The 18,071-nt window shown below is 47.2% G+C and overlaps 1 protein-coding gene across 1 annotated transcript in view; it reads right to left on the bottom strand.

Moving 5' to 3' along the window:
• The window catches only part of LOC311137724 (vesicular glutamate transporter 3), a gene marked incomplete at its 5' end in the record, with an annotated part of 48,631 nt that overhangs the window by 29,192 nt on the left and 1,368 nt on the right, over positions 1-18,071 (bottom strand). Inside the window, one exon of the mRNA XM_084172285.1 lies at positions 12,813-13,065. Within this exon, the coding sequence (XP_084028411.1) occupies positions 12,813-13,065 (253 nt within the window). The remainder of the gene's footprint in view (positions 1-12,812; positions 13,066-18,071) is intronic.

Raw genomic sequence — 18,071 nt, 5'->3', positions numbered from 1 at the left:
TGATACCCCAACACACACTGAAAAGGAGTCAGATTAGTGGAGGAGTGGCGAAGTGAGTTCTGGGCAATCTCTGCCCAGGGGATATACCCCGACCACTCCTCCTGCCGGTCCTGGCAATAGGACCTCAGAAACCTACCCACATCCTGGTTTACTCTCTCCACCTGCCCATTACTCTCAGGGTGGAAACCAGAGGTAAGGCTAATCGAGACCCCCAAGCGTTCCATAAACGCCCTCCAGACTCTAGAGGTGAACTGGGGACCCCGATCAGACACTATATCCTCAGGTACCCCGTAGTGCCGGAAGACGTGTGTAAACAGGGCCTCAGCAGTTTGTAGGGCAGTAGGGAGACCTGGCATGGGAATGAGACGGCAGGCCTTAGAAAACCGATCCACAACGACCAAAATTGTGGTATTCCCCTGGGAGGGGGGAAGGTCCGTGACAAAGTCCACCGATAGATGAGACCACGGCCGTTGTGGAACGGGTAGGGGTTGTAACTTCCCCCTGGGCAGGTATCTAGGTGCCTTACACTGGGCGCACACCGAGCAGGAGGAGACATAAACCCTCACGTCCTTAGCCAAGGTTGGCCACCAGTACTTTCCGGTCAGGCAGTGCACTGTCCGGCCAATACCTGTGTGACCAGAGGAGGGTGACATGTGAGCCCAATAAATCAGTCGATCACGGATCTCGAGCGGCACGTACTTCCGCCCCTCCGGACACTCTGGAGGAGTAGGGTCGGTACGTAACGCCCGCTCGATCTCCGCATCGACCTCCCACACCACCGGTGCCACCAGACAAGACTCCGGAAGTATGGGAGTGGGCTCAATGGACCTCTCCTCTGTGTCATATCGCCGGGACAGGGCATCTGCCTTAACGTTCTGGGACCCTGGTATGTACGTGAGCTTAAAGACAAACCGAGCCAGAAACATGGCCCACCTAGCCTGACGAGGGTTCAGTCTCCTAGCTGCCCGGATGTGCTCCAGGTTACGATGGTCAGTCAGAATGAGAAAAGGGTGTTTAGCCCCCTCAAGCCAATGCCTCCACACCTTTAGGGCCTGAACCACCGCTAGCAGCTCCCTGTCCCCCACGTCATAATTACGTTCCGCCGGGCTGAGCTTCTTAGAATAAAAGGCACAGGGACGGAGTTTAGGAGGCGTGCCCGAGCGTTGAGACAGTACAGCCCCAATCCCCGCCTCTGGCGCGTCCACCTCCACTTGGAACGCCAAAGAGGGGTCCGGATGTGCCAGCACCGGAACCGAGGTGAACAGGTCCTTCAGATGTCTAAACGCCCTGTCCGACTCAGCCGACCACTGCAAACGCACCGGGCCCCCCTTTAGCAGGGAGGTGATGGGAGCTGCTACCTGTCCAAAACCCCGGATAAACCTCCGGTAGTAATTGGCAAAACCCAAAAACCGCTGCACCTCCTTAACCGTGGTAGGAGTCTGCCAATTACGCACGGCTGAAACGCGTTCAATCTCCATCTCCACCCCTGACGCGGACAACCGATGTCCCAGGAAGGAAATGGACTCCTGGAAAAACAGGCATTTCTCCGCCTTCACATACAAGTCATGCTCCAACAGCCTACCCAACACCCGACGTACCAGGGCCACATGCTCGGCTCGTGTAGCAGAGTATATTAGAATGTCGTAAATATACACCACTACACCCTGTCCATGCAAATCCCGGAAAATCTCGTCCACAAATGATTGGAAGACTGAAGGAGCATTCATTAACCCGTATGGCATGACGAGATACTCATAGTGACCCGAGGTGGTACTAAATGCTGTTTTCCATTCATCTCCTTCCCTAATGCGCACCAGGTTGTAAGCGCTCCTGAGATCCAATTTTGTGAAGAAGCGCGCTCCGTGTAATGACTCCGTCATACTCGCAATCAGAGGGAGAGGGTAACTGTATTTAATGGTAATCTGATTGAGACTACGGTAATCAATACACGGGCGCAGACCTCCATCTTTCTTCTTCACAAAAAAGAAACTCGAGGACGCAGGAGAAGTGGAGGGCCGTATGTATCCCTGTCCCAGAGATTCGGCGATGTATGTCTCCATAGCCGCCGTCTCCTCTTGAGACAGAGGATACACATGACTACGCGGAAGTGCAGCGCCTGCCTGGAGGTCTATCGCACAATCCCCCTGTCTATGAAGTGGTAATTGAGTCGCCCTCTTCTTACTGAAGACGAGTGCCAAATCATTATACTCAGGAGGAATGTGCAGTGCGGGCATTTGGTTCGGACTTTCCACCGTTGTCGCCCCTACGGAAACATCTATACACCGCCCTACACACTGATCAGACCCCTCCCTGAGAGCCCTCTGTTGCCACGAAATGTTGGGGTCATGAGAAGTTAACCAAGGAAGCCCCAACACCACGGGAAACGCAGGAGAGTCGATCAAATACAATTGTATAATTTCCTCATGACCCCCCTGCGTCTTCATTTAAGTGGCGCCATGACCTCCCTAATCAATCCCGACCCCAAAGGGCGGCTATCTAGGGCATGGATAGGGAAGGACACGTCAACTGGTATGAGGGGAATCCCTAATCTATAACAGAAACTACGATCAATAAAATTCCCAGTTGCGCCTGAATCGACTAGCGCCTTATGCTGGGAGTGAGAAGACACCTGGGGAAACACAACTTGGATACACAAGTGGACAACAGAGAGCTCTGGGTGAGTTGGGCGCGTACTCACCTGGAATGACTCATCAGTGCGTGACCTGCTGCCTCGATCCCTAGGAGACCCTCCCCAGCACCGAACCGCAGTGTGTCCTCTACGGCCACAGTTGGTGCAGGGGACGGCCGCGGGTCCGCGGGTAGCCAGACGGATCGACATGTCCACCAACTGGTCGAATCTTAAGTTGGTGTCCCTGCAGGCCAACTCTCGGCGAACGTCCTCCCGTAGGCTGCACCTATAGTGGTCGATGAGGGCCCTCTCATTCCATCCCGCATTGGCCGCCAGAGTCCGGAAATCCAGTGCGAATTCCTGCGCGCTCCTCTTCCCCTGTCTGAGGTGGAACAGACGCTCCCCCGCCGCTTTCCCCTCTGGGGGATGATCGAAAACCGCCCTGAAGCGGCGGGAGAACTCCGCATAACTGACGGTGGCGGCGTCTATTCCCCTCCATTCGGCATTGGCCCACTCCAAGGCCTTGCCGGACAGACAGGAGATGAGGGCGGAAACGCTCTCGTATTCCGAGGGCGCCGGGTGAATGGTTGCCAGGTAGAGCTCTACTTGGAGCAGGAACCCCTGAAACCCGGCCGCGGTGCCATCATAAGCCCTCGGGAGCGAGAGCCGAATCCCACTGGACTCCGGAGATGGAACGATGGGTCTGGCCGATGGTGGTGGTATTGTTGGAGGAGGTGTGGGCAAACCTCCTCTTTCCCATCGGCTCAAAGTGTCCATTACATCCTGCATGACGGTGCCGAGTCTCTGGATCATGGCATCTTGGCTGCTTACGCGCTCCTCCAATGACCCCGTCGGTACCGCTGATCCTGCTGACTCCATGGTGGTGTGTTATTCTGTCAGATGGTGATGTGTACGCGGCGAGTGAAGTCAGACGCAGGACACAGAGATTCAGGTAGACTACTTTACTAAATGTAAAGTGCAAAACAAACGCCTCCACAACTGGAGGGGAAAACACCATATACGTAATATGGAAAAATAGCAATGCTGAACATCGACTTAGACATACAACAATAACACACAAATAGCAAACGTGAGACAAGGGAAATTATAGGCTAAACAATCAAACATAATAGACAACAGGTGTACTACTCCAGACAAAACAAGACAAACACCGAAACATCGATCGGCGGTAGCTAGTACTCCGGGGACGACGAACGCCGAAGCCTGCCCGAGCAAGGAGGAGGAGCAGCCTCGGCAGAATCCGTGACAGTCCGCCTCGGCTGACCACTGCAAACGCACCGGTCCCCCCCTCAGCAAGGAGGTAATGGGAGCCGCTACCTGACCAAAGCCCCGGATAAACCTCCGGTAGTAGTTGGCAAACCATAAGAATCGCTGCACCTCCTTAACCATGGTTGGAGTCGGCCAATTACGCACGGCCGAAATGTGGTCAATCTCCATCTGTGGTACTAAATTCTGTCTTCCACTCATCTCCCTCACGGATACGCACCAGGTTGTACGTGCTCCTGAGATCCAATTTTGTGAAGAAGCGCGCCCCGTGCAATGACTCTGTCTTACTAGCAATGAGCGGTAGTGGATAACTGTACTTGACAGTGATCTGATTGAGACCCCAGTAGTCAATGCACGGGCGTATTCCTCCATCCTTCTTCTTCACAAAAAAGAAACTAGAGGAGACAGGTGAAGTGGATGGCCGAATGTATCCCTGCCCCAGAGATTCGGAGACATATGTTTCCATAGCCGCCGTCTCTTCCTGTGACAGGGGATACACGTGACTCCGGGGAAGTGCAGCGCCTACCTGGAGATTTATCGCACAATCCTCCTGTCGATGGGGTGGTAATTGAGTCGCCTTCTTTTTACAGAAGGCGAGAGCCAAATTGGCATATTCGGGGGGAATGTGCATGGTGGAGACCTGGTTTGGACTTTCCACCATAGTTGCCCCTATGGAAACACCTACACACCTCCCCGAGCACTGACTTGACCATCCCTTGAGAGCCCTCTGTTGCCATGAAATCGTGGGGTCATGATAAGTTAACCAGGGAAGCCCCAACACCACTGGAAACGCAGGAGAATCAATCAGATAGAGACTAATTTTCTCCTCATGACCCTCCTGCGTCTTCATCCAGAGTGGAGCTGTGACCTCCCTAATTAGGCCTGACCCTAAAGGGTGACTATCTAAGGCATGTACAGGGAAGGGCACATCAACAGGAACACTAGGAATCCTTAAACTACGGGAAAACTGACGATCAATAAAGTTCCCAGCTGCGCCTGAATCTACGAGCGCCTTATGCTGGGAATGAGGGGAAAACTCTGGAAATACGTTATCAATACACATATGTGCAACAGGGAGCTCTGGGTGAGTCGGGTGCCTACTCACCTGAGACGGTCCACCAGTGCTCTGCCTACTGCCTCGACTCCCTAAAGACCCCCCTAGCACCGACCAGCAGTGTGTCCTCTGTGGCCACAGTTGGTGCAGGAGACGGCCCTTCTTCCGGTCTCCCTAAGCGCAGCACCTCCAAGCTCCATAGGGGTAGGATTGGAGGTGCTGGGGGATGGAATGGACGGCCCCTGATCCGGACGTCCGCGGGTTGCCAACAGGTTATCCAGCCTTATCGACATATCCACCAGTTGGTCCAGGTTAAGGGTGGTGTCCCTGCAGGCCAGTTCCCAACGAACGTCCTCCCGTAGGCTGCATCGGTAGTGGTCGATCAGGGCCCTCTCATTCCATCCTGCGCTGGCAGCCAGAGTCCTGAAGTCCAGTGCAAAGTCCTGTGCGCTCCTCTTCCCCTGTCTGAGGTGGAATAGACGTACTGAATAGCGTACTGAAGCTGCGTCTATTCCTCCCCACTCGGCGTTGGCCCACTCGAGCGCTCTCCCCGACAGACAGGAGATGAGGGCGGACACGCTCTCATATCCCGAGGGAGCCAGGTGGATGGTAGCCAGGTAGAGCTCTACCTGGAGCAGAAAACCCTGGCACCCGGCAGCTGTACCATTGTATGCCCTCGGGAGCGAGAGCCGAATCCCACTAGACCCAGGTGACGAAGGGGTGGACAGCGGTGTGGGTGGTTGTGTAGTTGGAGGAGGTGTAGGATAACCACCTCTCTTCCATCGCTCCATGGTGTTCAACACGCGCTCCATGGTCGCGCTCCATGGTCGCCTGCTGTTGGACACGTTCATCCATTGATCCGGACAAAATGAATGTACCTGCTGACTCCATTTATGGTGCGTGTTTCCGTCAGGAGGTCAGTGTGATGCGGTAGGGCGAAGTCAGGCGCATGACACAGAGCTAATCGAAAGCGTACTTTACTCATAGGTAACGTAAATAACATAACCTCCACGCAGGGAGGAACAAGATGACAACCAAACATGAACAAACACGCACAAAACACAGTGGGAGCCAGAGGGTTAAATAGGGAAGAAATCAATACATAATGGGAACCAGGTGTGAACAATAAAGACAAAACAAGTAGAACACAGAAACATAGATCGGTAGCAGCTAGTACTCCGGCGACGACGAACGCCGAAGCCTGCCCAAGCAAGGATGAGGAGCAGCCTTGGCTGAATCCGTGACAATGACGGAAGTAGTCAATATAACTATCTGTTCAGCACTTTTGAAATGTACAGCGACAGAATTCAGAACATGGGCCGTTCTTACAGTATTCTCCATGTACACCAAGTCAGAACCGTAGGATAAATAAAGGGGGCGTATAAGCAGACAATGAAAGCTCTTACAATATTCTATGATTACATTTCTCTAAAACAGGCTATAGGCTACATGTGCACCATCAAGTCAGAACAGTAGGCTAAAATATGAGGGGAAAATAGACCAGATTATTAGGGTGAGGCACATGGGCTACTAACAGCTTACTACACAACATACAATTAGTATTACTTTCTTAGCTACAGTATACATATCTCCCTGGCATATTACATCATTTATGCAGCAGCATACAATACATTTTTGGACTCACCTTGTTGTGCTGTGCTCACTTGAACAGGAACGTGGTGCGGCGGTCCTTTGTGGGCAAATTTTTGTCATCAAACTTTGTCATCAAAGTCTGGCATTCTCTGGATTTATGGTGCTTTCAAGACAACTGGGAACTCGGAAAAAAACAAGGTTGAATCATGACGTCAGTGATCTTCAGGTTGGAGCTCTAGAAAGAAGGCAGAGTTCCTGACTTGGAAAAGAGATCCTTAAACCCAGACTTGGACCACACACCCACTCCACTGAATAGCAGGCTAGTGATTGCTTTGCAACGATTGCAGTTAGCCACTGATTCCTTCCAAACCACTCATTGTTGAATTTGCAATTTCCAACTTGTTGTGTAATGTTTATGTGCAATGGCCGATGAGCACCGATCTGTTTTATCTATAATTTCTCTTCATAATTGATCTTCATATGATAAGGATAGAAAAGGATTTGCCAGTAGATAGTCGACTTGATTCATGATGATGACTGCTAGCTTGCTAGCTCAGATTTTGAAAGTATGATGTTGACATGATTAGTCCAATCAAAGCTACGGTAGATATAATGTGATTGGACGTCATTTTATCTGTGGCCAATGACCTTGAGCCTTCTTGGATGGGCACTTCTAATGTAACTCTATGGCAGCACCCAAGGGGCTTGAATTTTCGAGCTCTACCCTTAGATTTTGCGATGATGTAATGTACCCATGAGTGACAGAACACTGAGCCAATCACAGCGCAATTAGAGAACATTACCAACCCCTGCGCTCCATATTTTCCGCTGGCTGCCCCACCACCACAGAAAGCACTGAGCTAGGCTGAAACACCTGCATTTTGGAGCTGCCTTACTCAAGAAAGCAAAAAAGAGACCATATCTGTATGCGGCTTTATTAACTCAATTATATATTTTTTAACATTCTTTGCAAACTGATATTTTACACGTATTAATGATGGGTCGCCACTAGCCACTTAGCAATCTTATGAAGTTGGGTTTAGGTTCCCAATCTCCCAACCTTCTCCAAGTGCCTTGCAAAAGCATTCATCCCCCATGGCGTTTTTCCTATTTTGTTGCATTACAACCTGTAATTTAAATTTATTTTTATTTAGATTTCATGTAATGGACATAGACAAAATAGTCCAAATTGGTGAAGTGATATGAAAAAAATAACGGAAAAGTGAAATGAAAAAAATTACGGAAAAGGGGTGCGTGCATATGTATTCACCCTTTGCTATGAAACCCCTAAAAAAGATCTGGTGCAACCAATTATCTTCAGAAGTCACAAAAGTTAAATAAAGTCCACCTGTGTGCAATCTAAGTGTCACATGATCTGTCACATGATCTCAGTATATATACACCTGTTCTGAAAGGCCCCAGAGTCTGCAACACCACTAAGCAAGGGGCACCACCAAGCAAGCAGCACCATGAAGACCAAGGAGCTCTCCAAACAGGTCAGGGACAAAGTTGTGGAGAAGTACAAATCAGGGTTGGGTTATAAAAAAATATCTGAAACTTTGAACATCCCACGGAGCACCATTAAATCCATTATAAAAAAATGGAAATAATATGGCACCACAACAAACCTGCCAAGAGAGGGCCGCCCACCAAAACTCACGGACCAGGCAAGGAGGGCATTAATCAGAGAGGCAACAAAGAGAGCAAAGATAAACCTGAAGGAGCTGCAAAGCTCCACAGCGGAGATTGGAGTATCTGTCCATAGGACCACTTTAAGCCGTACACTACACAGAGCTGGGCTTTACGGAAGAGTGGCCAGAAAAAAGCCATTGCTTAAAGAAAAAAATAAGCAAACGTTTGGTGTTTGCCAAAAGGCATGTGGGAGACTCCCCAAACATATGGAAGAAGGTACTCTGGTCAGATGAGACTAAAATTGAGCTTTTTGGCCATCAGGTAGCTTAGTGGGTAAGAGCGTTGTGCCAGTAACCGAAAGGTCGCTGGTTCTAATCCCCGAGCTGACTAGGTGAAAAAAATCTGTCGATGTGCCCTTAAGCAAGGCACTTAACCCTAATTGCTCCTGTAAGTCGCTCTGGATAAGAGCGTCTGCTAAATGACGTAAATGTAAATGTAAATGTAATCAAGGAAAATGCTATGTCTGGCGCAAACCCAAAACCTCTCATCACCCCGAGAACCCCATCCCCACAGTGAAGCATGGTGGTGGCAGCATCATGCTGTGGGGATGTTTTTCATCGGCAGGGACTGGGAAACTGGTCAGAATTGAAGGAATGATGGATGGCGCTAAATACAGGGAAATTCTTGAGGGAAACCTGTTTCAGTCTTCCAGAGATTTGAGACTGGGACGGAGGTTCACCTTCCAGCAGGACAATGACCCTAAGCATACTGCTAAAGCAAAACTTGAGTGGTTTAAGGGGAAACATTTAAATGTCTTGGAATGGCCTAGTCAAAGCCCAGACCTCAATCCAATTGAGAATCTGTGGTATGACTTAAAGATTGCTGTACACCAACGGAACCCATCCAACTTGAAGGAGCTGGAGGAGTTTTGGCTTGAAGAATAGGCAAAAATCCCAGTGGCTAGATGTGCCAAGCTTATAGAGACATACCCCAAGAGACTTGCAGCTGTAATTGCTGCAGAAGGTGGCTCTACAAAGTATTGACTTTGGGGGGGGGGGGGGGGGGGGGGTAGTTATGCACGCTCAAGTTCTCTGTTTCTTTGTCTTATTTTTTGTTTGTTTCACAATAGAAAATATTTTGCATCTTCAAAGTGGTAGGCATGTTGTGTAAATCAAATGATACAAACCCCCCAAAAATCTATTTTAATTCCAGGTTGCAAGGCAACAAAGTAGGAAAAATGCCAAGGGGGGTGGATACTTTCACAAGCCACTGTAGCTACCAAGAAGGCTATCAATCATGTTAGAGTAGCTGCTTGTCTAACTATCTTAGTTTGCATGCCTGCTGGCAAGGTTGGTAGACTTTAGAAAAGCAAGCAATAACTAAGTGTCCTGAAAAATACTCACATTCCTTTCAATCTTTTACCCAGATTTAAGCAGAGATGCAGATAAGCATATTTAGTTTCTTTAAACCCCTAAGGTCGATGTCCCCATAAAAATCTGTCAGTTTAAGCTAGAGATATCTGTGGTGAAAGGTGACAGAGCTAGAGCTGTGTTTTTCAGATCATTGGACATCCAAAAATCGGGCTCACGCAATCGTCTGTAGCATCCGAACGGACGCCTGTATCCTTCTAGTGACTGCATGTATTGATACACCATCCGAAGTGAAATTAATAACTTTACCATACTCAAAGGGATATTCCATTTTTATTTTTACCCATCTACCATTGGGTGCCCTTGTTTGCGAGGCATTGTAAAACCTCCCTGGTCTTTGTGGTTGAATCTGTGTTTGATATTCACTGCTCGACTGAGGGACCTTACATATAATTGTATGTGTGGGGTACAGAGATGAGGTAGTCATTCAAAAATCATATTAAACACTATTATTGCACAAAGAGTGAGTCCATGCAACTTACTATGTGACTTGTTAAGCATATAGTTACTACTGAACTTATTTAGGCTTGCCATAACAAAGGGGTTGAATACTTATTGACTCAATTGAATCCATTTTAAATTCAGACTGTAGCAGGTTCTACCAAGATATATGGAATTGTTTTAAGAAGGTCATACCAAGGATCATTTAGCTATTTGATTTTGAATTTTAAGACCCATTGAAGTATATATAAAAAAAGGTCTTACAGCTATTAGCCCATACAAACACATTGAATAACAGATTCACATGGAACAACAGATAGTCCCAAAAAAATATCTAAAGGAAGTTTGTTCTGAAGTGTCTCTCCTATATCTGTGAGATATAAGAAAATCAGGAAGCATTTGTTAGGTTGTTTTTAGATGTATTTAACCCCATATTTTTGGCAATAAAAAGTCTCCATACATACTTTGATTAATTCTTTCAACTGGTACCGGGGGACCTTCAGACAAGTCTTGTGAGGCCTGTGGGCATCCTAGAGCAAAACAACCGATATGTACATGTTTGTGAGAGTCTCACCTTTGCACATAGGGGTCATTAGTGTGTAGCACAAATGGTTTGGACGCTACAGACCAGTGGAGGCTCCTCAGAAGAGGAAGGGGAGGACCATCCTCCTCAGTGAATTTCATAAAAACATTAAAAAAGTTATCCTTTTTAGATAAAACCATACTAAATATATTCACATGTCACCAAATAATTAATTAAAACACACTGTTTTGCAATCAAGGTCTACAGTAGCCTCAACAGCACTCTGTAGGGGAGCACCATGGTGTAGCCGGAGGACAGCTAGCGTCCATCCTCCTCTGGGTATATTGACTTCAATACAAAACCTAGGAGGCTCATGGTTCTCACCCCCTTCCATAGACTTACACAGTAATTATGACAACTTCTGGAGGACGTCCTCCAACCTATCAGAGCTCTTGCAGCATGAACTGACATATTGACCACCCAATCAAAGGATCAGAGAATGAATTTAGTGCTGAAAGCATAAGCTACAGCTAGCTAGCACTGCAGTGCATAAAATGTGGTGAGTAGTTGACTCAAAGAGAGAAAAAGACAATAGTTTAACAGTTTTTCACTTTCACTTACTTAGCTAGCGAGTGCAGCTAGCTAGTATAGCCTACTCAAACACCTGGCTCAAACAGAGAAGAATGCTATGTTAGCTAGCTGGCTATGGCTATCCAGCACTGGAACTCTTCCAAGTCATGGTAAGCTTTTGGTTTGATTAATTTATTGCCACCAGGGCCCATTGGTGTAACTGCTAAACTGCTTGCTGACTGTACACTGTACTGCATGATTGTAGCGGGTTTACTAATGCGTTAGTTCTAGTAGCCACTCCCGAGTGGTGTAGTGGTCTAAGGCACTGCATCGCAGTGCTAGCTGTGACACTATAGATCCTGGTTCGAATCCAGGCTCTGTTGTAGCCGGCCGCGACCGGGAGACCCATGGGGCGGCGCACAATTGGCCCAGTGTCGTCCAGGGTAGGGGAGGGAATGGCCAGCAGGGATGTAGCTCAGTTGGTAGAGCATGGCGTTTGCAACACCAGGGTTGTGGGTTCGTTTCCCACGGGGGACCAGTATGAAAAATAACATAATGTATGCACTCACAAACTGTAAGTCGCTCTGGATAAGAGTGTCTGCTAAATGACTAAAATGTAGCTATGACATTAGCTAATATGGTGACAACAATGTAGGCTGTGTGTAGTGGTTATGATATGAAGGTTTTTTCGCCTGTTCACAGACAGCTGATGTGTTGTACACTGAAACCACAAGCGAAGGGAAAAAGTGAGAGGAGAGTGCATAGATGCGAGAAGGAATTATACAACGCTCAAAGGGATCATGCTGTTTGTAAGTGGCTGCTATGAAAGTGAACTGTGTTTGCGTGTGATCAGGGGTGTATTCATTCTGCCGATTCTGCCGGAACGAAACAGGGATAAACACATGAATTTGTCCAATAGAAACTCTCGTTTGCAACTGTTAGGCTAATGAATACCCCCTAGATCATCCAGATGCAGGCAAGAGTGTGCAAGGCGGTATTGAATGTGTCAATGTCTGTCACCTTGATTACTCAAATTTCTCTCAACCTGTGCACCTACGTTGTAAACTTTCATTCATAGACTAGGTCATGATGGGTATAGGGAAAATCATGTAGTAGCCAGAACTTATCGATGTTACACTGACCTGAGTGAATGGAATATGAATGACAGTCATCCAATATGCTGTAATAGAATAAGGCCATGCTCGTGAAAAAAAGAAATCGTCCTCCCTCATCTTAAACAGCACTGACCGCCACTGCTGTGCATGCATATTTCTCTCCCTGTGCGGCACGCGCAATTTGAATGCACCTCGAGATGAATATTGTTTTCTCACATAAATGCGACAGGCTGAACAATTGAATAGGTAACCTATTCTACGATGGGGTTGTCTGATTTGGCTGAAGCTTACTCGTGTTTTAAATGTGGACAACAATATTTCATTAGAAAATTCAAATAACCAAAGCAGGTACCAGGCTCTCATTTGGATCATAGGTGCCGCCCCGACTCAATTTAACCCCTGCCTCTACCTGCCTACCTCCTGCTGCTTCATTGCCCTAATGACTGCTACAAAGTTTATAATTTTTTCACACTCCACAATGCACACCTCAATCTATGGAGTCTTTGTTATGTCATTGATATCTTTCTTTCTCTCTCACCTGGAGTACAGGTGTCCCATTGATGTAGACCGTGTTGTTGTTGACCATCTCCACGATGGCCACCCCCAGGTTGCAGCGGATGCCAAAGGAGATGCAGAAGCCCAGGCCGCTGAGGATGGCGATGATGTAGCGCTTGGGCAGGCCGCAGCACCCACAGTCAAACAGAGGGGCACTGTGGCGAGGGGCCACCGGTTCCCCGTCCTCTGTCAGCTCCATCTGGTCTTCCTCGTCCGCATTGGTGCCATCGATTTTCCTGTAAAACAAAACATGGAAGTTGAGACAGATACCCAGCAAACAGTCAACCTTCCTACAATGTTCGACAGGATGACATTGGTAAGTAATTAATTGGTGACGTTGTCATACTACACTACATAGGCCTATACTCTTAGAAAAAAGGGTTCCAAAAGGGTTCTTCGGCTGTACCCATAGGAGAACCCTTTTGATTCCAGGTAGAACCCTTTTTGGTTTCAGAACCATTTTGGGTTCCATGTAGAACCCTCTGTGGAAATAGTTCTACATGGAACCCAAAAGGGTACTACCTGGAACCAAAAAGGGTTCCTCAAAGGGTTCTCCTATGGGGACAGCTGAAGAAAACTTTTAGGTTCTAGATAGCACCTTTTTTTCTAAGAGTGACCTACAAACAAGTATGCTGTATACAAGTATTTGTATACCTGATTCCCTTGAATTACACTTTACGTTAAATCTACTATGTATTTAAAACAGTCTTTAAAAGATAGAAAGACCATTCCTGATCTTACCCTTTTTGTCTTCAATACTATTATTTCATTTTTTTTTAACTGAGGAAGGAGAGGAGACTCCCAACCGCCCACTCCCCATGAGAGGTCACAAGGTGAAACCAGGATGCAGTTCTGAAAAGGTCACTCTGCATCTGATATTTGGCTCCCCTTCCCCCCACTACTGTACACCTGTTCCAATACCCAACATCCCCTTAGCAGGAATTGCTTTCATCTAGCCATCTCAGATCTCCACCTGAGTTCCTCTCTCTGGGCAGAAATTATAATGGGGTTCAAGGGGTCTGTTTTTATCATGCATTTGGTCTCCCTTGCACATACATCCACTGTTATTGAATGACATATCCTAAGTATATACAGTGCCAGTCAAAAGTTTGGACACACCTACTCATTCAAGGGTTTTTCTCAATTGTTACTATTTTCTACATTGTACAATAATAGTGAAGACATCAAAACTATAAAATAACACATATGGAATCATGTAGTAACCAAAAAAGTGTTAAACAAATCAAAATATATTTTAGTAGACACCCTTTGCCTTGATGACAGCTTTGCACACTCTTGGCATTCTCTCAACCAGCTTCATGAGGAATGCTTTTCCAACAGTCTTGAAGGAGTTCCCACATATGCTGAGCACTTGTTGGCTGCTTTTCCTTCACTCTGCGGTCCAACTCATCCCAAACCATCTCAATTGGGTTGAGGTTGGGTGATTGTGGAGGCCAGGTCATCTGATGCAGCACTCCATCACCCTCCTTCTTGGTCAAATAGTCATTACACAGCCTGGAGGTGTGTTGGGTCATTATCCTGTTGAAAAACAAATGATAGTCCCACTAAGTGCAAACCAGATGGGATGGCGTATCGCTGCAGAGTTCTGTGGTATTGTGCCTTGAATTCTAAATAAATCACTGACAGTGTCACCAGCAAATCACCCCCACACCATCACAACTTCTCCTCCATGCTTCTCAATGGGAACCACACATGCGGACATCATCCGTTCACCTACTCTGCGTCTCACAAAGACACGGCGGTTGGAACCAAAAATCTCAAATTTGGACTCATCAGACAAAAGGACAGATTTCCACCGGTCTTATTTCCATTGCTCAAGTTTCTTGGCCCAAGCAAGTATTTTCTTCTCATTGGTGTCCTTTAGTAGTGGTTTCTTTGCAGCAATTTGACCATGAAGGCCTGATTCACGCAGTCTCCTCTGAACAGTTGATGTTGCGATGTATCTGTGACTTGAACTCTGTGAATAATTTATTTGGGCTGGAATCTGAGGTGCAGTTAACTCTAATGAACTTATCCTCTGCAGCAGAGGTAACTCTGGGTCTTCCTTTCCTGTGGCGGTCCTCGTGAGAGCCAGTTTCATCATAGCGCTTGATGGTTTTTGTGACTTCACTTAAATAAATGTTCTTGACATTTTCCAGATTGACTGACCTTCATGTCTTCAAGTAATGATGGACTGTCGTTTCTCTTTTCTTATTTGAGCTGTTCTTGCCATAATATGGACTTGGTCTTTTACCAAATAGGGTTATCTTTTGTATACCCCCCCTACCTTGTCACAAACAACTGATTGGCTCAAATTCTTAAGAAGGAAAGAAATTCCACAAATTAACTTTTAACAAGGCATTCCAGGTGACTACCTCATGAAGCTGGTTGAGAGAATGCCAAGAGTGTGCAAAGCTGTCATCAAGGCAAAGGGTGGCTGTATGTTTTCAATCCATCTAATATGGACAGCTGTAGTGATTCACAGGGGAATACGGTCAGTATTTGAAGCGTCATCCCATTCGTCACAAATGGACTGAATGTAAACATAAGTATTTTTGTGTTACATTGGTGTGTGGAGTTCATTTTTACAGAACCACCCTCAGTGAGGTTGGAAACAATATGATGCATATGTTTGTCAGGGGAAATGGAAAGAGAGCCTGTGACGCGCCTTCCACTTTTGGACGTTAACAAGGCGACACTCCATCTTAACTCCTTATTCACATTAACTTGGTCTGTTGAACAGTGCTGAAGAGAACCTCCCCCGACATTTTTTTCTCACCAGGACCAGAAAGAAAGAAACAGGGCTCAGGCGTCTGCTACGTTAGGTTAGTACAGCACAATCCCAATGGTTGACAGTGTAATAGATATCCTCAGCACTCCTCCTGGCAGCTTACAGACAGAGTGTTTGATGGACAGGTGGGCAAACTGTAGAGAGTCTTGCAAACTTTACATTTTACATTTTTAGTCATTTAGCTGATGCTCTTATCCAGAGCGACATACAGGAGCAATTAGGGTTAAGTGCTACATTTGCACACACTGTATATATATTTTCTGTTGCATTTTTTTACTTTATGTTTTTTTACCCCATATGTAACTCTGTGTTGTTGTTTTTATCGCACTGCTTTGCTTTATCTTGGCCAGGTCGCAGTTGTAAATGAGAACTTGTTCTCAACTGGCTTACCTGGTTAAATAAAGGTGAAATAAAAAATAAAATAAAAAGTGCCTTGCTCAAGGGCACATCGACAGATTTTTCACCTAGTCGGCTTGGGGATTAGAACCAGCAACCTTTCGGTTACTGGCACTACGCTCTTAACCACTAAGCTACCTGTTGTCACGTCTCCTCCCGTTGCTCCCCTCCGGCGCTCTGATTCGCCGGTCTACTGAGCCACCGGTCTGAGCGCACCACCTCGGCAACACCGGAATGGAAACCCAACGCACACCCTAATCACCTCCAGCGCACCTGCACCTCATCTCATCACCACCCCTATTTAGCCCTGGACTGTTCAGTATTGTGTTGTGTGTGATTGTTAAGCGTTGTGTCGCTTACTCTCTCTTTGTTATTCTCTTTCTCATTATTAAGTCAACCTTGACCTTGTTTATTCCTACGTCTGCGTCCTGCCTCTTCAGCACTCATCACACCCGTCCAACTGATTCGTTCTGGCGCCGGCTCGGCCCTCATCCCAACTCACCCCTGCCTTCTCCATCCCCAATCCATCATCCCCAACTCACCCCTGCCTCCTTCATCCCTCTTCCCCAACTCACCCCTGTCATCCCCAATCCCATCCCTCTTTCCAAACTCACCCCTGCATCCCCAGTCCCATCCCTCTTTCCCAACTCACCCCTGTCATCCCCAGTCCCATCCCTCTTCCCCAACTCACCCTGGTCAACCCCAGTCCCATCCCTCTTTCCAAACTCACCCCTGTCATCCCCAGTCCCATCCCTCTTTCCAAACTCACCCCTGCCTTCTCCAGTCCCATCCCTCTTCCCCAACTCACCCCTGCCTTCTCCAGTCCCATCCCTCTTCCCCAACTCACCCCTGTCATCCCCAGTCCCATCCCTCTTCCCCAACTCACCCCTGTCATCACCAGTCCCATCCCTCTTCCCCAACTCACCCCTGTCATCCCCAGTCCCATCCCTCTTTCCAAACTCACCCCTGCCTTCTCCAGTCCCATCCCTCTTCCCCAACTCACCCCTGTCATCCCCAGTCCCATCCCTCTTCCCCAACTCACCCCTGTCATCCCCAGTCCCATCCCTCTTCCCCAACTCACCCCTGTCATCCCCAGTCCCATCCCTCTTTCCAAACTCACCCCTGTCATCCCCAGTCCCATCCCTCTTCCCCAACTCACCCCTGTCATCCCCAGTCCCATCCCTCTTCCCCAACTCACCCCTGTCATCCCCAGTCCCATCCCTCTTCCCCAACTCACCCCTGTCATCCCCAGTCCCATCCCTCTTCCCCAACTCACCCCTGTCATCCCCAGTCCCATCCCTCTTTCCAAACTCACCCCTGCCTTCTCCAGTCCCATCCCTCTTTCCAAACTCACATATCCTGCTCTCCACTATCTAAAATAGACTGGACAATGCTATGTGAATGGTTGATCATTATCAGAGGAAAGAAATCACACTTGTCTTGTTTTCTTTTTTATATACATTTTTTAAATCCTCAAGTAGACCAAAATTACGTCATCCTGTCTGCATTAGGTCCATGACGTCATTACGTCTATGAAGTTCTATGACTGTTGAGTGGTCAGTTAGTTGAGTGTTTGTTGTTCAATGTCATTATTACCCAACCTTTTTTGTACCAACGACAGCTTACAATTCAAGAAGCAATTCAGAATGGACTAAAACTGTGTCAGTTCACTGACAGACTGGTCAGCAACATCCTAGAGAGACCGTATTAAGAAAACCATGCCATTCCCATAGATCTTAGTATTTTGGCCAATAAATGAAGTCTGAGTGAAGTATGGCCTCATAGGAAATATAATGTTGCTTTGGTGTCAAGCTATTACTGTGTTATTACCAGTTATTACCAGCACACTTCTTTGGTAGAAATTACCTGTAGAATATATATGTATGTATATAGATAACTCAATGAATAATGTAGTCTGTCCCAGCGCAATCTCGATTACCTTCTTTTGAAAACAAATCTGGTTACATCCAAAAATGTGATTGCGCCTAATGATTCATTATGCTCAGGCTTAATTTCTCTTTTCCTCTCTTGGTCTCTCTGGATTCACCTGCTAGT

This window comes from Coregonus lavaretus (assembly GCF_964263955.1).
Source record: "Coregonus lavaretus genome assembly, chromosome: 11".
Classification (NCBI taxonomy): domain Eukaryota; kingdom Metazoa; phylum Chordata; class Actinopteri; order Salmoniformes; family Salmonidae; genus Coregonus; species Coregonus lavaretus.
The sequence above is the reverse complement of the archived record's forward strand: the minus strand, read 5'-3'. Positions and strand labels throughout refer to the sequence as shown.